Source organism: Gallus gallus, chromosome 6 (genome assembly GCF_016699485.2).
Source record: "Gallus gallus isolate bGalGal1 chromosome 6, bGalGal1.mat.broiler.GRCg7b, whole genome shotgun sequence".
NCBI classification, from domain to species: domain Eukaryota; kingdom Metazoa; phylum Chordata; class Aves; order Galliformes; family Phasianidae; genus Gallus; species Gallus gallus.
The window spans coordinates 33857504-33881657 of NC_052537.1; the positions used below are offsets into that span (position 1 = coordinate 33857504).

The 24154-nt window shown below is 42.5% G+C and overlaps 1 protein-coding gene across 7 annotated transcripts in view; it reads left to right on the forward strand.

Moving 5' to 3' along the window:
* The window catches only part of DOCK1 (dedicator of cytokinesis 1), a 275550-nt gene that overhangs the window by 176537 nt on the left and 74859 nt on the right, over positions 1–24154 (forward strand). For 6 of the 7 annotated variants that reach the window (XM_046943088.1, XM_046943087.1, XM_040702563.2 and 3 more), the window contains 3 exons: positions 16293–16371; positions 17394–17494; positions 20829–20887. In XM_046943088.1, coding sequence (XP_046799044.1) covers positions 16293–16371; positions 17394–17494; positions 20829–20887 — 239 coding nt within the window. Of the gene's footprint in view, positions 1–16292; positions 16372–17393; positions 17495–20828; positions 20888–21372; positions 21548–24154 lie in introns of those variants that run through there. The other variant, XM_040702569.2, reaches the window with a different exon arrangement.

Consider the following 24154-nt stretch of genomic DNA (forward strand, 5'->3'; position numbering starts at 1 on the left):
TTGGGTGGATGTGGATCAGAGCATGCTGTCCTGAACCCCTGCTGTGGGGTTGGGGAGGTAGGGACGCATGGCAACGTGCCTGAAGGTCTCAGTCTGTAGAGGACACCTGGCTGCAGCTTTGCTCAGCTTTAAACCTACAACCCAAAGCTTTTGGAGCAGGGCTTGTAGACCCAAAGGTAATAAACATCAGCCTCATCAAAACAATCCATGAACCTGGATAATTAGTACTGAAGTCGTGACTGCAGTCTTGTTATCACATATGTTGACTTCACCTTTTGTCTCTAAAAAGATGGGTCAGGAGACACGTATGTGTTACGGAGTTCGCCTGAGGACTGGAGCATGTTGTACGTGGAGTGCCAGCTCTAATAATACTGCACCAAATTATCAGGAATGAATAAATGCTGAGTAAAGAGCTCTTGGACTGGGTCCAGAGGAGGGCCACTAAGATGATCAGAGGGCTGGAGCACCTCTCCTGTGAGGAAAGGTTGAGGGAACTAGGCTTGTTTAGCTTGGAGAAGAGAAGGCTCTGGGGAGATCTCACTGTGGCCTTCCAATATTTGAAGGGAGCGTATAAACAGGAGGGGGAACGGCTGTTCATGAGGGTGCACAGTGATAGGACGAGGGGGAATGGTTTTACACTGAGACAGGGGAGGTTTAGGTTGGATATGAGGAGGAAGTTTTTCCCCCAGAGGGTGGTGACGCACTGAACAGGTTGCCCAAGGAGGCTGTGGATGCCCCATCCCTGCAGGCATTCAAGGCCAGGCTGGATGTGGCTCTGGGCAGCCTGGGCTGCTGGTTGGCGACCCTGCACATAGCAGGGGGTTGGAACTGGATGAGCATTGTGGTCCTTTGCAACCCAGACCATTCTGTGATAATTCTACGATAAATAACCCTGCATTACTGTTCTTTCAGAATGGATCTGTTGATAGGAAACAACTTTTCTAGCTGTTTACATCACAATAATTTCATAACCTATTTGTATTATTCAAACTGTGTGTTTTGTGAACGCTGGAGCCAAGCAATTTGTAACAGAAGCCCTATGTAGGAACCACTCTCCCAAAGTGTTTTTTAAATTGCTTTGCTTGCAGCTACAGAGTTTGCCATAGAGAAAGATTTCTCATTCTGAAATTTCAAAGCCACAGGAGTGGTCACGCAGCTGAGAAAGGGACAGCCTGGTGATTTAAGGCTCTTCAATGCCCTACTTGTTGCGGAACAGAGTGCTGGAGACATTTGCTGCCATAGCAGAACATTCCTCTGCAGTTCCATAATGCCCGAAACTTGGGAACTGATTTATCACCTATTAGGTCCTGTTCAGAGGGGAAAATGGACTACTGGAGCCAGATGGCAGAAAAGTAATGTGAAGTAAATGTTTATATAGTCTGCTTCAGTTCTCTTATCCAAGTCAGTCTCCGTGGCATCCAGTTTCTGTAGGTTTCTTGTAGAGGTGTACTGTATGTGCACCCAGGGTGATGCATCACTGGGCTGATGTGAAGTTGTCTTTCCCCTGCCTTCTCCCAGGAGCTGCTCTTGGCATTTTGCCTGCAATTTCAGGTTTTTTTTGAGTTTATATTTGTTGTTTTAAAAACTGGGAGTTGGTGATACTCAGCAGGAGGAGCGTGGGCTATGCTAGCTGAACAGCAGACCCAAAGCCACGCAAGGCATGGGATGGCTTTTACAAATGATACCCTGCTGGATTTACTTGCACTAGTGAGGCTTGTCAGCTGCTGCTTCTGAGGGCAGCTCTGACAACAGCACACCCTGTTGCAGCAGAGCACATTGCCTGGAGCAAGCAGCTTCACACGGTGCAGGGAGGAGTGGGGGGAGAGATGCTCTTCTCTGCTTCTCACCCCACTTTTCATCTTTGCCTTTTATTGCTGTTATTTCAGGTTTGGGGTAAAAAATCCTTGAAAGGCAATGCGAGAGTTGTCTGAAGTTTAAAAAAAAAAAGTATATATTTTCAAACCACTAATAATGTAGGTTTTCACCCACTGTTTGTCTTCAGAAGCAGTGCCCCAAATCAGACACCCAAGCAGCTCAGTAGAGACTCACAGAGCCGTCTGTGATGTGTCAGGCACTGGAATGGGCTGCCAAGGCTGCTCGGGGTGAGGGAGTCCCCTTCCCTGGAGGTGTTTAGGACTGCAGAGATGTGGCAGGGAGGGACATGGGCAGCAGGCGTGGTGGGGGGTGGGTTTGGGGATCTTAAAGGTCTTTTCCAGCTTGAACAGTTCTATGGTTCTGTGACTCTGTCTGACCCACTTGGCCATAGGTCTTCCTCTGGAGCCCCACAGAGACAAAGGGACCTCGGCAGAGCCTCACTGCCCCGTCAGCACTCCCAGGGCATCAGGTTTGGAGCCTCTTCCCCTTCACCAAGGAGTTCTGCACGTGCCCTTCCCTGCTGGGATGAACGTTTGGGTCCTGGCACACGTGGTGACAGCCCTATTGACTGCTCTTTAAATAAAAAGTGGAGAAAACTGATTTTAGCTGGTAGTGGAGTAGGAAAACACAGATTTCTTTCTTACCTGGGTTAGTCGTGTTCTCTTAGGGATGAAACTCCATGCAGAACAAGAAAATGAGGCAGCTGATATCGACAGAGGAGGCTGCAGAGATTGCCTGAGCAGTCCCACATGAATGAATGGAAGTTTTACTTATTCTCTAACTCCACACAAAAGACAAAACATGAACACCTTGTTTTTCATTTGCACATCGTCATACCAGCATTATCCTGCTCCTCCATTAAGGTGGACTGTGTGAGTTGCAGATTCACCCCAGGGCAGATTGCTTTTATTGAGCCAGGAGAGTCAGACCCAGGGCTGGTGCAGCACACAGCACTGGTCTTTCAAGGCAGAAAGTCATTTGCTCCTCAGGATTGCTTTTGTCTGGGCCTGACCTCATTAACCTGTTTTTAACTATTTTGAATGAGAGAGGGTGACCCCGGACTTGCCATGCTTATCAAGTGACTTAAAGAAGTCTGTATTTACTGCAGCTGGAAACTTCTCGGCAGACAGTAATTTATACAGCTGTGATGGTGTGGTAATTGTGATTTGTCACAGACAAATATTTACTTTTTTGACTAATTTAAAACCTATTCATCATTCTACACACAAATTAAGAACAAAGTGTTGTGTTGGTCTTTGAATGGGTAATTGCAATTAAGACACTCTCCTGCTGAAGTAATGTGTGTAGGGTTAATTTGGACTCGAATTGGTTTTTTTCTTCTTTGCCTGTCTGTACAATTATATTCTCCAACTGTGGCACAGAGCAAATAATCAACGTAATAATTACTTGTATCTGAGCTGAAACGTAGTATTTTTAATGGAAGTGTAAAAGCATCTGCAGTGCTCTGTTAGAATATTGTGGGGAGGTGGTGAGTATTGGTGAGGTTTGTGTTTGGGTCTGGAGGGAGCTTCGTTGCGACTCAGTGTGTGAGAGCTCATAAGGAGGAGGGAGACCGACTTTATACACTGCCAGATAAGCGATAAGGGAGAATGGTTTTCAATGAAGTGAAGGGAGATGGACAGGGAGGTGTTATTCTTTCCAATAAAACTCAAGGAAAAAGCCTCCTAGAATATGGGGGGAACTCTGAACCTCGGAGTTGGTATGTTTAGAAAAAAAAGATGGGAGTTGTCTTAGCAATAATGCATGAACCACTGTTGCATGTTTTCTTTTAAAATACTGTTTTCCACCAGAGACCTGGAGGAAAGGTAAAACAACGTGTTGGATTTTCAACATCCCCTGTATCTTTAGCACCTTTGTTCCGTTCTCTTTCTGGCCCATTGGTGTGATCAGACAGAACCCTTACAGCAAGCTTTTGTTGGCCATGCGAGGACTTCTGATTGAAGGCACTTATCTCAATTACCACACGGAGCCACTTTTAGGGCACCAATTTTCAGCCATCACAGTTTGTGTTTTACTGATGTTAGAGGTGGGAACAGGTGATATTTGAACGAACTGTGTGTGCCATTCTGGGTTTGTCTGTTAGGCTATGGAACAAATCCAGAAAGCCATGCTTCTTACCTTACATAAACCCTTGACTAATATTCTGCTTGTTCAGGGTTGGCCTGCAGGTCATGCCTTTGCCAGACCTTCCATGATGTGTGCTACAGATGGATATGGAAGTGCTGGTGAGCTTTATCTGTGAGACTATCCCTGGCCTTGCTAAAAGCAGCTTTTTACTGTCCTTCACAAGTCTCTGTCCTACCAGCATTGCTCTCCATTGGAAGGCCATGGTGTTCGGCTCAGTCCTGGCTTCTTGGTGCTGGCATGAGGTCAGTGCTGGGAATTGACATGTGCACCTGCTTCCAGTGAGCTGTCATCCTCCTGGGCACCTCTCTGTCTCTTGCTGCCCATCCTGTGGTTGGCAGCTTTGATTGCTGCGGGTTTCGAATGTTCATACAGCCTTAAGTTGGTGTTGTGCAGCTTTAGCTGTGTGTTATTGCTTAAACCTCAGTGCAGTGCAGGGGTGAAACAAGTCGTCTGTTGGCTTAGTGGGAATTTGTACCAGGAGTGTCCTGACGTGGGATGGCAGGGACCGCTGGGTCTCTGATTCCACCCTGCTTTGGTAGGACACCCACATCCAGGTGGGTTTGGAGATCCATGAGTCACTTCACAGTGTCTCTGTGCTGGTTTGTGTCCGTTGCATCTTCTCCTGGCACCAGGAACCGCTGAGCAGAGCCTGGTTCTTCCCTCTTGCGTCTCCCTCCAATATTTGTGGACACTGCTGAGATCCCCCCAGGCCCCCTCTCCTCCAGGCTGCTAACATCTGTGTAGTCCCCTGAAGTCAGACATTCGCCTCCTGCAAATGGTTCTGCTGCAGTGAGTGGTGTTCCCAGGCAAGGAAAAAGGCTGCTAAATAACAAGAATGCTTGGCTCCTCCGATCACTGTGTCGGGGACACATCGTGGTGTTCAACAGCAAAGTAATACACTTTTCCATTACTCTGTATTACGCTGTATAAGATTAGCACAAGTTGGGATGTTACTATAAATTGTATATGTGCAACCATTGGTTTTAAAAAAAAAGATCAACTTCGCCATGTTTTGCTGAGCCGTATCTCAGTGGGTGAAGCTGCTGGCTCTGGGGCTAATATGGATTTTTCTTGTCTTTGTTCCTACCACCCATATGAGCCCATAAAATAATTACAGTCTGCTCATAGAGAAGCTGCTCAGCTTCAGTGCCATTGGCTTTATAAATTAGCTGTCTATAGAGATAGCCAGAGTGTGTAATTCAGGCCAGAGGAGAATATAAAAGGAGCATGAATGGTACATAAATGTGCGTGGCGTAAATGCAAGCCTTTTGCCCAGCTGCACTTCGAGGCAGGCCTGGGACAATGACTCCAGCTGTGCTGATGTGGGAAGCACTGCCCATCTGTGCTGCCTGGAGAGGTGCACTGCTCTGCCCTGAGCACACCGTGCTGCTGCTTCCTGCAGACCTTGCACCAGCTGCACTGCTGGGTGCACGGTGCTCCTGTGTGCTCCTGTCCAGCCTTGCTGCCAGAGCCAGAACATGTCCAAATGAGGCTGATGTAAGGATTCAAAGTGCTGGGTTTGGGACAGTCAATTGGCCTGCCTTGGTGCTGGGGGCATGCTTGTTAATTCTCTGTTAAACCAAACTTCTGTATGGCTCTACAGGAACTAAGATCAGGAATCCACAAACAGCAGCTGTACCTTCCAGCACAGTCTGACAAACCCTGTTGTCAGAAATAAAATGCGAGTCTTATGGTATACTAAAACAGGACTTTCAGGATGCTATATATGTAAGTATATATAAAGCCAGATAGTTTCCTGTAGGTTTAAATATGTCTTATCCACATATAGCATATTTTTGTCACCTGAAGAGCTTCCTCAGGATTAACACTGAAAGAGAAAATGAAGTACTGCCTAAAAGAAGTTGTGCCAAACTGGATTCCATGCTGAAGGATTCCCTTCTTTTCTTTTCCATGACCTGGGTTGCATTTGCCTCTGAGGCTTTGCCTTCAGCAGGCAGAAGCTGCTGGCCAGCTGCAGGAGGATGGGCACAACAAGGGCCAGGTCCTCCAGGGCCCTGAGCACGTTCAGGCAGTGCAGCCCGCAGCCATGCTGTGTCAGAACACATTGCTTTCTGTAGAAGCAGCTGTTTGTGGTGTCAGGAATGCCCCTCTGCTGACCCAGAGTTCTCCTCACATGCTGCACACTCATTACAAGAGTGAACAAAAATGGTTTTGATTGTGCAATTCCATTGCGATTCCTTATAACGCAGTTCATTTCTATCTGCAGCATTATTTAGCTCTACTAAATTGGAGAAAGCACATGCCTGGTGAGGATGAAATTAATGCTGAAGGCAGTCAAAGGTAATCAGCATCTGTGGGCTTCCCCAGAATAAGGGATAGAGCAGAACTGAAAAGAGTGTTACAGATGTATTGGGATGTGCATGAGGGGAATGGTGTGGGTTTGCTCCACACTGATCATCCAAAGGGGCTGAGAGCAGCGACTCCGATGTGGATCTCTTGCAGGGAGCAGAGATCCCTGCCTTGCCCTGAGTGGTTGGATGTTGGCCAATGTTTGCTGCAGAACTTTGAGACCCGGGTCTTCACCAAGCCTCAGGGCCCAGCCATGCATGTAATTCCCTGCTAACCCACCAGCTTAATTACTGCACTGGGATGGTATAGAAAAGTCACCATAGAAAATAAAAAGTGGGGAAAAAAAAATAAAACCACAGCCGAACATCACCAACAGAAGCAAGCACCAGATGAATGGTGCATAGGGCTTATGGGCCAGCTCCAGGCTCAGCGTCCCCTCTGAGCCACAGGCACCTTCACTGTGTTCTTGGCTTTAGGAAGTGGTTTTTCCCTTATCCTTCCTTCTGCTCCCGTGTACCTTAACCACCTCATCCCTCTGTGTTTGAGCCCCTCCTTCTCCTTAACTTTACACTGCCGCTTTTTGCTATCATGGCTCCTGCAGTGCTGACCTCTTGTGCAGTTTGCCTCTTTCCACGTGAGCCAAAAATCCTACTGATGGCTGCAGAGGGGATGGGCTCCTGGTGGGCACTTGCTGGGAGGATCACTGGGACTTGTAGGCACTGAAGCATTGCATTGAGGCCTTCATTCCAGTCTCGTTGTCTTGCTGCAAACCATAGCAGACAGGAGCCTGCAAGAGAAATTAAAAGACCAGCAAAGCACTGATCTTATCCAGAGGTTAATAGCTGGGTTGTGCAAGCAATTGTCTGTGCAGGGGACCAGCAGTGTTTTCGTCTCGCTTCACTCTCCCCTTCCATACCCCACTGCCTTCTTGAAACGTGTGTCACAGCAATATCTGAGTGCCACGCTTAGGATCAAATGCAGCCTTACCTAAAGCTCCAGAAAAGTGGTTATATTGTTGTGGTGGTTTTTCAATACTTTCCCAGCATTAGTGATCTCTTCACAAGGCTGCCAGCCCCATATATGCATGGAAACAGCAAAATGGAACAGCCATTATTAGTTGTCTCATGGAGGCATTCAAGGCCAGGTTGGATGTGGCTCTGGGCAGCCTGATCTGGTGGTTGGCAGCCCTGCACATAGCAGGGGAGTTGGAACTGGATGATCATTGTGGTCCTTTTCAACCCAGGTCATTCTGTGATTATATAAATATGTCTAATATATGTGTATCAATTACCAGAAGATTGTATTTTTGCTGCTTCCCAGGGAGTTAAGTCTTGTGCTCGCTGGTTTGGGTCTGGGAGAAGGACATCCCAAGGTTGTGTAAGTTGGTTCTTCTGGACAGCACCTCTTGTAAATGAAAAGTCATGAGAAGACGTAGTGTAAAAGCCAAATTATTCTCAGCTCCCAAGGAAACTTTTTGCCATCTGGCATTGTGGTAAACTTAACGTTTTGGATAATGTATGAAGCCAAAAGACCTTTCCAGCAAACTGAGATACTGAGGAGCACTTGATTTATGACCCAAGCAGTACTGGTTTGCTGCTGGACCAACCTTTGGGCGCCTTACTCTGTGGGTTGTTTGCTTTTTCCCCATTTGTATTCTGTGATGGACTTTGATCAAATATCCACAGGAAAAATTAGGATTATTTTCCAAGCATTACGAGATTTATTTATCCAGCTGCAATTGTCTAAACAATTGATTGCACGATTGATGAAAATGTCAAAGAATATGAAATGCAGTGAATCAATACTATTGATTTATCCATAATTACCCAAAGTAGCCTTAATCAGTATTCACATCAAGGTATCTGTAGAAATGTGCGAGTTACAAAGGACAGTGCTGTCAGCAGAAAAGCAGAGAGGTTCCCTTGCTGGTGCAGTGCTGTCATGTATTTGAAACATTTTTTTCCCCCAAATTCATAATCAGAAGATTCACACTTTGCAGGAAAATTCACCTGGTGTCCTTTGCCGCACTTCACGTGACTTGATTCCAGTTATTTCCAGGCCAAATGCTTTCAAAAGCAGTGTGGTAGGGGGAAAAAAAAAACAGTGGTTTTTCCATTTGTTGGACGTCAGCACACCATCCTAAATGTGGTTCTGTATTTTGCTTCCTTTGTGTAAAATAGAGGGGAGCGGAACTGAAATTGCCTGGGGTTGGTCATTCCTGAGAGCTAAATCTTCCTGGTGGCACCAACAGAATCAAAGGGCTGGGATGGCTGGGGCTGACTGGAGGGCTTATGTGGGTGGTCATAGGTTGTTCTCTTTTTATTGTCTTCTTGCTTTAAAAACTTCCTTGTTGCTGCATTTCCATGCAGACATTGATATCTGATACTACAGCAATTGTAAAATGCTTTGGCAGTATTCTCTTCTAAGGCCAAGCCAAAGGAAGATGCCTTACTTCTTATAAGGCATCACGTTCTTTTGTTGCTCAGTGACCTTCAGGCATCTTACATAGAGGGACCGTTACAAATGTGCTCTTCCTTCTCAGTTGGGAAATGCAACTGCTTGGAAGTGATGTTTTTAGCACATAAACTCAGCAAGGGAAGGTGGTGATACCTGCTCCATAGCAAAGACTTCTGGCAGTTTGCTGAGCACTGCTTTAAATGAAAACTGCTTGCTTAATAACGCAGCTGAACATGGAGGTTTCTTAGAGGGGTGCTTCAAAAAATTACCTTGGTTTTAAATGATAAGATCTGTCCCAAGTTTTTGCTGACTGTCATGATAGAATTAGTCAATTTTGAATTCAGTGGTTGTACTTTCCTTATAGAATACTTGCTTTTGGGGAGTAGGAACACTGATGTTGTCTACTTGCAATAGGTAATGGTTTCCCAGTATTGTAGCCTTAGCCAAAAACACTCAAATTGTCTTTTAGCATTTCCCTTAAAGAAAACACCACTTCCAAGCTTTTATTACTTCTGTCATAAAAGTCTCTAGGAGGTGAAATTTAGTGCACGAGATTCAATCCATGGCTGGAGCTAAACGGCAGGCAGAATTTCTGGAGACAGAAAAGGAAAGAAAAAGAAATCCCAACTTTCTTCTTTCCTTTGCTTTGTGTCGTTCCTTTCTGTTAACGCTCATCGTTTGGTTGCCCGGCGTCAGAGCACTTCTCTGCTGCAAAAATGGGCCTTAAGGTGTGAGACAGCAGCACTGCAGAGGTTGTTTGCGAAGCAGTGCATTGTGGATGTGATTGTTGGTAGTCAGAGTGCAAGTTTGTCCTTCAGAATTCTGTAACTTGCAGTTATTTTTCATTCATCCGTCCCCATTGTTTTAGAGGGCGCACAGCGCAGAATATAAATCAGGAAGGAGGTGTCAGTGATTATAGATAATGTGCTAAAACTGTTTCTGAAATATTTATTAGAAAATAGGTTAATAAAGTGACACGATGCACCTGTGCTGGTGTGAAGTAGACGTTATGAGAAGATTATGCTAATGTAAGTATTTAGCAGCAAGTCTTCATTGGGATTACTCTGTGCTATTATCACGGTCAGCCCAGGAATTGTAATTCAACAGAAAGCAAATGATCAAGGGCTTTGTTTCTGTCTTTCTTCTCTTTTTTTCTTCCCAAGTTTTGGCTGCTCTTTAGCCTGATGAATTAGTAGGAATATATTGCAAGGATTCTTTTTAACGTATTATCCAACAAAAAAAAAGTAAGTGACAAGTAGGCTGGGCAGGGAACTATCACACAGAGAAGTGTAAAATGAAAGGGATTTTGGAAACCTTGATGTGGGCTGAGCAGCTGTCAGGTTGGGAGGTGTGAAAAGAAGTTAATAGTAATAATATCACAAGGAAAGAAAAGAGAGAGAGTTTGGGGTGGGAGACAATTGGAGGGAGATGGGAGGAGGACACGTGCCTTCGTGCTCACCCATTTCCATGATTTTGCCTTTCATTTGACATACACGGAATGTGTATCTGAGTATTACGTATTCTCTATGTTCAGCGTCATAATAATTGGAGCATCGTCATCGTGTATGTGATGCCAAGAGAAAAGCTGTTACAGGGATGTATTAAAATACGAATGTTAATTTATCCGTGAGTGAAAAGTTGTTTAAAACTTAACCATGCTTTGCAGATGGAAAGTTGAGAAATAATTTGAAGGTATTTGATGTTATTTCTCTTTAAAAGAAGACTTTGGTATTCATGCGTTAGTGAGCATTTGTTCAGGTTTGGGTTTTCCATGGGGATTTCAAGGTCTAGGTCTGTTGTTTCATACACAGTCTGACAAGATAAGAGTAGTCTGTCTCATATATGCACAGCAAATTTGTCTCCCAGAGCAGCAAAATCACAAGCATGCAAAGCATGGTAATGTGCAGGAAGGCCGATCAGCTGTAATAAAGCATTCATTATCCCTCCATCTAAATTAACTGAAATGGCGTAATAGACCCTTTTATAACGTTTCACAAATTCCCTCTCTTATTGAATTAGCAGCTAAACCTAGATTATTTTAAGCTGTGTGTGTATATTCCTGTTTAGATCGTTATGCTGTCATTACAGAAACCATTTGTCCTTTGGTTCCTTGGTTCTTCTGTACTTACTCTTCGATGGTCTCTGCAGACTTTCAGGAACTACATTTGTAGCTTGCACTGTTCTCAGATTTTCTTGTATTTTGTGCAAGAGCTTATAGTGCAAACCTGATGCAAAAGCTGACATGATAATATGCAAAACAGAATATACTGTAGGAGTGGTTCTACTTCTGGAATATCATTCTCCAAAAAAAAAAGTCTTTGTGCAGAGTTGGTTTGATTTGCATGTGTGTGTTACCCAATGAGTTGGGTGTGATGCAGCTCTGCTCGTCTCCTTTAGCTTTTGCAAATGCCTTCTAGTGGTGGGAGAGGCTGAATGAACATGGGGCATAGAGTATGTTCACCGCAGTGAACAAGCAAATCAGGGCATGTGATTAATTATAAGAGAGAATGAAGAAAGAAGAGCCAACTGTATCTGAGAAAGGGAAGAAAAGAAGAGTTGTTTGGCACAATGACTGCTGTTCCACTTGTATGCTATACCTCTTTGTCTTCGTTCACTGTTGCCAATGGAGGTCTAGATGTGACAAATAGGACCATCCTCCTGGATTCAGTAAGACTGTATGTAGGAAAAAAGGGCTTCTCTGCAAAGGTAAAATTGCAGAATCAAAGCAGTAGTATTTGTGTTATTATTTGCTCTAGCAATCTCTAGGTGTGCATCCACAAACCATTTAACCCCCTGTGGGACCACTGGACGTGATTAAGAATTAACACTGATAAAAATACACTGTGGTTGCAATTGAAGTTATGCTTACAGCTTGAACGGGCAGCACATTTGTGGGTTTATTGACTCTGGATGGAGGGCTGTAAGGGAGGAGAAATTATGGAAGGAATTAGGACTTACCTGTCCTTATGCCCAGGGCAGGGAGAACAAAGTGGCACCCAACTGCAGCATAGGTGTTTGACTCACTGTGTGCTAATGCAGGTGGTTATTCCTCCTGACTTATAAAGAACTGATAAGATGTCTTATCAGGAAATAAATGAACAGGGATACATTATCAAAGTATGCAGATAATGGAATAGAGCCTTATTGTGCTAGGAACTGTCTAAACACAGGATAAGGAGGCAGTCCCTGCCTCAAAGGACCTTCACTGTAGCTACAACAGAAAGCTGCTGATGCATGGAGAGGCAGCCCCAACACCACCCATCCTCAGAGGCTCAGCAACCACAAACCTCACCCCTCTAGGATGTTAGTTTGGTTACTTGTCCTTCAGCACCAGTCTGTCTTCCCTTCCCATCTCCTGAAATGATGTTCTTCTGCAATCATAACCCTTCTATTTTGATCACATTGTGGAAAAAAAAAACACGTTAATTTCCTTCTTTTAATTGGGTTGATAAAGTCTTTTGTCTAACAAATCTTTTGCAATATGTTAGCGTTAGATTTTGTTGCTGTGTGCGACGTTCTCAGTATTGTAACTCAGTACATCGTGAGCAGTTCCAGCCTCTCAACTTCTCTCTTTCTCAAGGTTTTAACTTTCGTGGCTCTTCTTGATACGGATAATGCATTCTTTTGTTAGTAGAAACTGAACTTGGAGAAAAGCACTCCTTTTTATGCGCAAGCACCAAGAGCTAATCTTTGTTATTAATTACACTGAGATAAGCTGTGCCCCTGTGGATTGATGTTCTTCATCTGAATGTGGGAGATACTTTTGGTGACTTCTCTTGGTCCAGTGATGTCCAAACGAGTGCACCTTCATCTGTTAACACTGCCTGCTCTGAGAAACCATTTTTGGATGGCTTTTTTTTGTTGCTTTTTTTTTTTGTTTCTCTCACTTTAACAGTGATGTTATTGCAAACCATCAGAACCTGCTTTGAAAGAGGAAGAGGATTGAACTAAGACCTGGAATTATTCATAAAAATGTTCTGCTTCCCCTTTTGAATTTTATTTGGGTATAAACCTGAACCATTTAAATTCATGAGTTGCAGCAAACTTTGCAGACGATAACACACCATTTCCTGGAGTACAGCCAGGAATTCATTGGGCAATTTCTTTCTTTTTTCTTCCATCCACATGATCTCATCAGAGCAATCATATTTCTTTCCAATGAAGCGTACAACTGAGCAACGTACCAAAATGGTAAGGAGGCCACCAAACCTTCAGACTCTTCACCACATAGCCCCATGTCTGTTGTTGCAGCTCTTTCACAAGATGGTACTTGAATGGTCCAGGAGAACCCTTTCTTTGCAGCATCATTGGATTTCCATACATCTGCACAACATCTAGCAGAATTCCCAGTTAACGCTGGATTTGACTCATCTGCATCCTTGAGATGCTTTCCAAAAGCCTTACGATTTCTCAGCTGTCTTTCTGGGTTTTCTCACTCCCCCTCACTTTGGTGTCTGAAGAATGAGAGGATGTGGCTCACATCTGTATGCTCCAGTTTAAGCATGGAGAACAACCTGGTGGGGAATGGCCAAAGAAATCTGCACTGTTAGTGGCATTGGCATTCTCCTAGGTGAATGTAAGGATGCACAAGCACCTTCTATCCTATCTTAAAATTTTCCACTTGAGAGCAACCCCATCATGGCATTTTGTTCTATATTGTTTTCGGAATATTGACATGTTCTCTGAGATCCTGTTTCAGATCCTTTTTTTCTTTTGGGGTCCTGTCTGTATTCCAGCAGGATGACGTTGCTTCTCACTCCTGTGTGTGTCAGAGCATATAAGGAGTTCAGGAATCAGTGACCACAACAGAAGGCAACATCCACCTACATCATTACATTCAGCATTTTTTTTTTTGTGGGCTTCATAACCATCAAACTTAACTCCGTGGTGCAGGTGGGATGAAATCTCTCCAACCTTGTTATCCAAGCATGCTATACAACTTGCTACTTCTTGATGGTCATATTTTCATATATATTCTTAAAATCAACTTCATGAGATTAAGTCATCAGCACCTCTTTGTTTTCTCTTGACATTGGGAGATCCTGTAAGAGAGAAACTGGAATGCACTATGAGCTCAGGATGAGAGAAACCATTTTGGTGACTTTAATGGTGCCAGGAGGTGGTAGTAGTTGAACTGGTCTCTGATTATTCCACTTTATAACTTCTCTTTTTATGGTAATAGGGTTGAGCATAACATCAAATTAAATGAAAACCAGAATGGGGCTTGAATAATTAAAAAATCAACACTTAAATCTCTGCATTTTTTTCCTTTTTTTTTTTTTTTTCTTTAATGTTCTACTGTAGGAGGTTGGGAGAATGCCTGCTTTCCCAAAGCACTCTAGTTACAGGATAGCATATGGGCTGCGAGTGAGTGGTGGTATTTATTTACAATTACATTTTTATAGATGCGTTGTGGTTTGGTCCTTTTTCTGTTGCAATGTACAGTAGATTCTGCACTGTTTGTTGTTTATTTGTAGTCACTTGAATGAACATAGGGAAAAATGAGAGCTACGATTTGAAGAAAAATAATGGTATATAAAGTAATGAGATTGTTCCAAAGCTTAATTAGATGGAGCAGATTGAATACATTACAGTGATGTCTTGAGGCAACATAATTAAATTGGAGGCATAATCCTCCCTGTATCGGAACTGATTTTATCTTGGTAGGGCGAGGAGCATCACTGAGCTCTTCCTACTGGTATGTTGCTGATCCTTCTGGGAACAGTTACAGATCTCAGAGCATTGTCAGACCTTAAAAACACGAAACAAAACAGGACGTAAATCTACATATGGAATTAGTGGTATTCTGGTTACAGGGATAACTTTGGATTCAATCTTAGTATGTGCTACAGCTCAGTAATTGAATCATAGATCTAAAATACGTCTGCAGTGTGTTATTGTGTACACTGAATTCATCTCATTTATGAAATCTCTTAATGGAGTTGTTTCCAAATATATACTCTGACAAAGATATGGTGAATAATGCATGGAAGTGCTGTTCCTGAAATGCATCTCTGCATGTGCTGGGCACAAGTACAGGGATGCTCGCGAGATCTTCTGGGTGCAAAGAGCAGTATTATGAAATGTATGTATATGTTTATGTGTCTAAACACACATGAAAGTATATATGCGTGCATGTATATATCTTTTTCTTTTACATATTCATTTCTGTTTAATATATTCTTCCATTATCCACATTTTCTGTTCTACTTTTACCAGAAATAATAATAATAATAATATTTCTGTTCTTGTTTGGATACTTTCCTTCTCCTGCTGTGGGAGTACTTGGATTCTATAGTACTGATACATCCCAGCCGTGTGACAATTAGTGCCTTGTTCTGTTAATTTTGTATACGTGAATAATCTCTGCTCCCACCCTCATCTCGGTGTGAGGTTTGATTTCATTTGGGCAACCAAGCATCCAGCTCAGTGTTCTTTCTTGTTTGTCTCAGGACAGATCAGGAGGTACCTTAAATTCAAACAGAAGTTGTAACTGCTTCTACTGTTTTGTTTTAAAACATTTTGTTGGTGGTGTTTTTTTGTTGTTGTTTTTGTCAGCCTGTAGAAAGATTAACTTTGTTATTTGCATCCAGTAGTGCCAATCTCCTCTTAAAGATTGCTTTTGGGGAAAAGGAAAGAAAGGTTGTATGTGTTATGATTGGTCTTCATCGTTACTGGAGCTTTAAGGGGACATAAATCTGTATCACAGCCTGCTCCAAAGACAAGCTCATTTATCTGGGCATTAGCTGGCAGTTCCGTAGCATAAATGTAAGGTTTTCAGGAGGAATCTAATGTTTATTTTGAAAATGGAGATTAGAATACCGGAGAATAATATGTTTACTTTTAAGCACCATGAATATGTAGTGACCTACTTATACTGTACCATTTGGTTTTATTTTTAAAGCTTGTCAAGCCAACTCCTATTGCAATTTAACAAGCAACCTTTTTAGGGAAGCAATAAACTGTACTGGGTATTAAATTAGCATTTTAGAAGTAGAACATCGCACAACATTTTGAAGACTGTCCTTCAACAGCTTTTTAATGTGTTTTTGTTCCACAAGTAAAATAGTGTCTGTGTCATGTGTTTGAAAACACATTTTGCTTCGCCTGCAAGTTAAAATAGAGCCAGTTCCAGTTCTGGTGAGTTACAGCATTAAGGCACTGTCACTTTAAGGGGGGAAAAAAAGAAGCAACTTTTTTCCTAATAAAATGAATGTTTAATGATCTCCTGATTATCTTGAGATATTTTAAAGACAAGTGATTTTATCCAAAACATCCCTTATGTTTCTGTACTCTGCGTCTGCGAATTTGCTTGATTAATTTTGAGAACATCTGCATATAATTCCGTCTGCTCAACAGTGGTGAGATCACACTGCTTTTCAAGTAACAGCTACAAACCTCACTTCCCAGACAGACTCCGGTTTTTGTCTAATTGGAATGCCAAACGTACAAAGGTGCCACCGAAGAGTGTGTAATTATGTAATTTTCTCTTGATCTTTCAGAGTCTTCCTGCGAGCAATTAATCAGTATGCAGATATGCTAAACAAAAAATTTCTTGATCAAGCCAACTTCGAGTTGCAGGTAAGAAAAAAAAATAAATCAAAATACCAAACAGTGTCTTGGAATGTAATATTAACATTGTAATAAATTTGTGTCCCAAACACATAGAACCATTAAGGCTGGAAAAGACCTCTATGATCCCCAAGTCCAGCTGCCAGCACATCCCCACCATACCCAGTGTCCACCTCCCCATGTGCCACATCAACATTATTTTGTTGTCTGTGTGTATGTGACTGTAAACCCTGAAGTCCCAGTTAGCCCCGTTCAGCTGTTCCATCCTCAGCACTTACACTCCATTGTCGTGTTGCTCTGCTCCTACAACAGCACCAAGTTTTATCCCAGAGCACCATACTGAACTCCTCCTTTCCCTCTAGATGTGCAAAAAGGGGTGTCCTTCCTTTTCTCAGACAGGTCATAGACTCACAGAATGGCCTGGGTTGAAAAGGACCACAATGCTCATCAGTTCCAACCCCCTGCTATGTGCAGGGTCGCCAACCAGCAGCCCAGGCTGCCCAGAGCCACATCCAGCCTGGCCTTGAATGCCTGCAGGGATGGGGCAACCACAGCCTCCTTGGGCAACCTGTTCAGTGCGTCACCACCCTCTGAATGAAAATCTTCCTCCTCATATCCAACCTAAACCTCCCCTGTCTCAGTTTAAAACCATTTCCCCTTGTCCTATCACTATCCACCCTCACAAACAGCCATTAACTGATGCTTTAGTAGAGCTATTGACTCGAACTTGGGGCCTTAGTGTGGATCCTTTTCTATCCTTTCCCAGTATTTATGTGTTCATATTTTATTTTACTTGAATAATCAAATGCAATCGATTAGGATTTGTAGATGGGAAATGTTTCATGGAAACATGAACACAGCGAGGAGATGTACTAAATACATCAAGAAACAATGTCTGTATAGTGTTTGTTATTTTCACCTTTAAATATTTATGTGAATAACTTCGATTCTTCTAAGGTGTTTTGTAGAGGTTCAGAAAAACATTTCAGAGAATTAATGGTACCTGTTCTTGTCGTTCTGGGGCCTTTCAGCTTTGGAACAACTACTTCCACCTCGCCGTTGCTTTTCTCACACAAGAGTCTTTGCAACTGGAGAATTTTTCGAGTGCTAAGAGAACAAAAATACTTAACAAGTAAGTCCTATTTGTCATCTAAATCATGGACAAGAACTTGAGGTCTGTTAACATAATTTCAGTTTAATTTCTTAGCTAAATCTATTCAAATTGGGATGCAATCATGGTATAATGAAAGGTTGGTTTTTAAAAACATGAATCAAGCCTTGCGTGTGTTTCTACCCTTGAATCGAGATCTAAATTACATGATTCATTACTGATGAAGACAGTATTTTATACTGCAGGATATTCATGAAGTCAAGACTTCTCAGAAGTATTAACATATTATAAAGCTGCATTTTTAAATTGCTTCGGCTTTGTGATCGTTCTCATTCTGTGGGCACTCTTTATTGCTTAATCCCTGACAGCCTTTTAGGGTGAATTTCCCCAACTGCAGCCCGTATCCCTGTGTTATCCCTAAGGACTGGCTCTGTAGAGCTGCAGCCGTGTTGCTCCCCTGCTTATAGAAGGGGTAGCATTGCCTACCTCTGACCGGGCAGCTCGAGCTGTGTGATTCCACTTCAGAATCCCACAGCAAATGAAAGGAAAGAGAAAAAATGCTGCAGTGTGAATTTATCCCAAATTTCTTTGGGCTTCCGGTGCAGAGGACCCTATCCTTGACTAAGCACTGAAAAAGCTGGTTGAATATTTTGAGACTGTGCATGCAGGTTCACTTTCAGTGCTGTAGTATCCGTAAAGAACGCCTGCAAAAGCAATTTGTTTCCATATTCAGTCGGGTTTCCACAGTTAATGCACAAAAACACACTTCTAAAGCTCCGAGTCCCTGAGCAAACCTCTTCTATGTGTAATATATATTCTTTCTATAGAGAGATACGGTATATTTTGTACTACTAAATTGAAGCCTTTTTGTGTGTTACTGTGATGCGAGATACCGCAGTGAGAATGGGAAGAGTTTATCACTGCTGCAGTGAGATGTGATTGTAAGGGTTTTGCTGGAAGTGGCAGCACTGTGTAGGTTGCACTCTTGGACCAGAAAGCAGAGGGCTTTCTCTGTTATTTTTTTCCCCCAGCAGCTGTGTTTTGCCCTTCAGACTCATCCACTCCATCCTGAGTTTGGAGGTGCTTCCTTTGGAAGCCGTGCTTTACCACAGTGTTAAAACAGAATTTTTCAGCACTGTGTGATCTACCATATGTGGCTCTGGGCAGCCTGGTCTGCTGGTTGGCGACCCTGCACATAGCAGGGGGGTTGAAACTAGATGGTCATTGTGGTCCTTTTCAACACAGGCCATTCTGTGAGTCTATACGTACATGTGACTCGTGGGGCTGCTGTGATGAAACAGGAATATTCAAAAGTTTGGTGGAAAAGTGATGTCAAACAGAGCTCGGGGTTTTGCAGTTGTGATACAAATGCCATAAATAGCATGAAAGCCACTGACTTGCACAGAGAAATCAAGGTGCTTCTGTTCAGCGAGGTAAATCCCACTTTGTTAGAGCTGGAATGCACGAGCCATGTTTTTGCACAAGATGCGACCAGTAATACAAACTCTTTAATTAATCGTTAAGAGTGCAAGGGACACTCATGAAAGTCAAAGTGCTGCAGTCCCAACCAGGTGGAAAGCAGAGGGATTGAGCTCGGCATTTCTGGGTCCCAGTCCTCTTTCCTGCTCCTCTGAGCAGAGTTGGGGTGGACCCACGAGAGCACTGGGCTCCCACTGGGCTCCTGATCTGAGCAAAAACCAATGCCAGGGCTCCGGTGGCACTGGAAATGCCCCTAAGATACAGCTGGAGACTGATTTTTTCCCTTTTTTGAGAATAAGATCCTTGGACGGAGATGTTCTGATGTGATTTTGATATTAAGTGGGGCAGCATATTTCACTGATGGAATTGGAGAAATCAACAGACGTTACTCACTACTGAGATAAGTAAACAGACTAAGTCATTTGAAGTGGATACTTAATGAAGTTTGCTAAATTGTAAATGTCTGTTTATAATAATTTTACAAGTTGTTATTTTCAGTTTAATCATGTTTGGGGGACAAAAACCAAGGCAGTAAATTCTTCAGATGCAATAAGTGTTTGAAAGCACTAACTTCTATTGCTGTGGGGAAACAACTATCAGTTCTATGCCAAAGGAATATAAATAATCACTTCATTCAATTTCACTCGCCCTCTTTTTTAAGTACATATTTCAATGTGTTAAATATTCAATAATTAAAATTTAATTATTGTAATTTGCAGTTTTTACTAAACATTCCATTGAAACATTAGGTAATTACAGACTGAATGACACACAGAAATATCACTAATCCTTATTAATGACAGGGTGTCTTGCTGTTATCCCACAAAAACCCCTCAAGTTGCCAGACACGGCTGTTCTGCCCATCCTGTGGTTTAATTAATGGTCTTCAAAGTATAAATAATCTGTGTAGCAAGTAGATTGTCGGAGCTCCTTGCTTAGGCTTGGAGGATGGGTTGTGATGCTGGTCTGGTAATTCATGAAGTCAGTGGGGCTTTTTGTGTTCATTAAGCTTTCCTGGCATCAACACTGTGGTGGAGGGCATGTGGCACAGGTGCCACCAGAGCTGGACAGTGGACATAGGGCCACTAGGCAAAGGAGCATCCATGTCTGTGTTGCTTCAGCCCAGGACCCCACATCCCCATGGTGTGCAACACAGAAGCTCCTCCTTGATGATTTCACACAAGATGTCACCTGGTGCTCCTGGTTTTATTTTCTAGGACAGCGTTATGCTAAGAGTGTGTGTAAAAATAAAACAGAGCCTTAGGCCGTGCAGCTCTCTGCCGTGCTTCCTCCAGCCATCGCTGTTTGAGAAGTAGGAAACGCTCACAATTAATCTCTGCAAACACCCACGTGTCCCAGAGGACGGTTAGGTAATCCAAAAACGTGGCACAGAGAGGTTTGCCCAGGTGAATGTTTGGTGTTCTGCCTTTTAATAAGTAGAAATTCATTGCGTAAATGGAAACTCAGTGATCTCTGAGGGGCAGCACGGAGTACAGGGTGAGCGGCAGCCTTTGGGGCTGCGTCTTTTGGGGCATCCTGAACAGGTCTCCCTCTCCCTTTGGCCCCAGCTGAGTTCTGCAGAGATCAGTGCATGTATGTGTATGGCAGAGCTGGGGGAGTGAGGCCGTGCAGTGTCACTGATAAGGGTTACACCTGGAGGATTTCATAGAATCATCATAGGATCACAGAATGGCCTGGCTGAAAAGGACCTCAGAGATCACCTAGTTTCAGCCCCCCTGCTACAGATTGACCTCTACTTTCAGATATTTTTGCACGCTGGTCAGACTTTCAAACCAGATTTCTCTGCTTATTGATATGTCATGTATGTGATCTTTTTTAATCATGTTTTTTTTTTTGTTGTTGTTCTCTCTTTAAGATATGGTGATATGAGAAGGCAGATTGGTTTTGAAATCAGGGACATGTGGTACAATCTGGGTAAGTAGCATGAACACCTGTTACTTAGTGCTTTCAGCCATTGCTTAAAGGAGGTTCAGATGAAACAAGGCTACTTTCTCCTGAAAGAGGCACCTAGGAAGCAAGTGATGTAAGAAATAAAGCCTCCTCTGCATACTTAATCCACCATCTGGGAAGATACATAACTAGTCAATGTTTATGTATCTTTGTTTTGTTTCATGGTATTCAACCTCATTTTAAATAGAAACAACTATATTGAGGGCTTTTGCTCTCACTTTTTCTCAATAAATATACAGATATAAAAATAAGTACATATATATTCTATATATATAGATACATAATATTATATATAATATATTATTATTATAGATATATACATTATAGAGTATATTATATATTATATTATAATAAACTATAAAATATCCATAATATAATACAATGTATTATATTATATCACATAATATTCTATATATTCTATATAAAATATATTCTATGCATACACATAGAATCCAGTGTTCTGCAGCAGAATGAATATATCTGAGGGCTACCAGTGGCCTTGCCTGGAAATTCAGCTTGAAGTCTGATTTTTTCAGTCTTGTTTTGCTGTATCAGAATGACTCAGGGTGATCAGTAAAGATTGGGAACTTGGACATCCTCAGAGTCTGTGGGTAAATTAGACACATCTTTCTCAACTCCAGGTATGTTCTGTGGGTATAATTTAGCAATACGGGGCTTAAATTTTGTGAGCAACGGAGTATTTACTGCAAACTGAGTGTACTCATCTGCCAGATTTCATTTTTTTCAGCTCAACAGCAGAGACACTTCAGCTGTTCTGAGTTTTATCGAAAGTTCCTTAAATTATCAGGAATAAATGCATTTGCCACTTGACTTGTATCTCCAGCTGAACTGTTGTCGCTGAAGCTTGGAAAAACATATAAGCGTATATAAAGGAAGGGGTTACCAGGGTTCACAATTATTTGATATCACAGAGGTATCATCCACTCTGCTGGAATGATGGAAAAAAGCCTTCCAAGAGCAGCTGAACTCACTTTTTATTAGCAGCATCTTTCACAAATCTGGAGAGCAGATGAAAGCATAATGCACACCTGATGTGGGCACTGACAGGCAGGTAATGGTACCAGCCCCATAACAGATGCTGGGTCAGCCAGCTCAGGACGCTGGCAGCCTCCTTGTTGGTTATTAGCTAAATCCTTCACTGCTTTATGCTTACAGTCACATATCTGTCTGTTACTTTTCCTACTTTCTCTGGCACCTTTGGATTTTTAAACCTGATGTACTTTTCCCGTCATTTAGCAGACTGGAAGTAGAGGTGTTTGTAAATACGCATCTGACTGTTCTTACGTGTGGCCATTTTATTCAGCCTTGGCACAGTGGAGTGCACCGTGCTTTTTAGTGCTGTCACTGACACTGGCTGCTCTTGTGCAAGCTGTTTAGCTGCCTTTGAGTTCCGTTTTTCCATTAACAGGGAGATGCTAACCATTTCCACTGGTGTTTTGTGAATTGACTGCTATGTGTGGAGGGGCAGTGTTTTCTTCAGCCTTTCTTTCTGTGCTATCATGAAAGCCTTTGTATTTACGATAGAGTTTTAGATAGAATTTTGGTTTCTCCTTTACAGACGGTTATTGCTCAGGAAGGTGACTCTGTGACCTCTTCTAGCTCTGATGTCTGTGCATTCCCCAAGTGACTGGGATCATTAATTCTGAAATTTTAAGCGTTGAGGGAGTTGGTAAATTGTTGCACTCCATAACAAAAGCTGCAGCAGAAAGGCAAATCAGAGCCAGGACCGCCATCCAACAAGGCCTTTGTACTTTTCATAATGAGAACCTTTCTTTTTCTCAACTTCTTTGTGATGCAGATAGTCAATGCTGATCATGTTTAACTTCTGGCTCTCCACCAATCTCATGTATGTCACAGCATCAATTAGGAAAGAATACTGACTTACCACTGCAGAGGAATTGATTGTGGCGCGTTTGACACTTTTATCTCAGAAGTTTCACTACATTAGTCAAATTATTAATATATATGCTCAGAAACAAAATCCACAGTGGAAAGCTGTAATTCTTGCATAAGCTTGAGCATATAATTTTTCATGACTATCTGCCATTGTGTATAAGATTCGATAAAGACGAATAACTTTGTGTTTTGATTTATGTATTGGAGTGGATAAGCCTTAAATCATCTCATCACTTTTTGTTTAGAAATTTAGCACATAATACTTGTGGAAGTAAAACTTTCCAGTTGGGAACAAGACGGACCTTTAGCTGTGATGCACATTTAAAAGCATAATTTGTTTTCTGAAATTAGATGGTAAAATACAAACTCTAAAAGGTTGCTTTTGCCTGTGTATTCTGGTGCAGTAGTGGTTGCTTAAAAAAAAAAAGAAAGAAAAAGGACCATGTATAGTTGAGTACAGCAATAGGTAACTGTACATACATACTTTAAATAATGTAACTTAGGAGTAAGGATTTTGTTTAAACAGGGAGCCCTGTATGAGAGATCCAGACTGACAGATTTTCTAACTGAACCCTTGCTGTAGCTGTCCTGTCTGATACCTTGCTCAATTTGATCACGAAGGCTTTAGGTTTGAGTGCTGTGATGCAGTAGCAGTGAGGATGGCTTGGAGGAGTGTAGTCCCAGCATGCAGAGCCCCTGCTGTGCTGGCTTTCTAAAAGTGCTGTGAGGTTTTTATTTTCCTGCATGCATCAGTAGCAATGCATATTAGTATCTGCAGGCTTATTTCCTTCCAAATCACAGCCTAAACTTTAAAATAATACATTATTTCGTGTCACTGTTTAGTTAGAACTGAGACACCTTAGACCTGGATGAATATCATGGGAACATTGAGAAGGCTGTCTTAATGTAAAGGTAGGGAATCAAACAGCATGCACGTGAAAGCGTTACGTAGTGCAATTCAGCATATACAAAACAGAGTTTGATGCTGGGTCACATATACCAGTTTTCAATGGTTAGTGTTTTCAACAGGGAAATGTTGAAGAAATAACAACAACAAAAAGTCCTGATGGTAGAGTTGATAAAGGAAAGACAGGTCAGAATCATAGAAATCAGTGAGGGTGGAAAAGACCTCCAAGATCATCCAGTCCAACCATCCACCTACCACCGTATTCCCCACTAACCCATGTCCCTCAGTACAACATCTGCATGTTTCTTGAACACTTCCATGGTCGGTGACTCCACCACTCCCTAGGCAGCCCATTCCAGTGCCTGACCACTCTTTTTCCTGATGTCCAAACTGAATCTCTCCTGGAG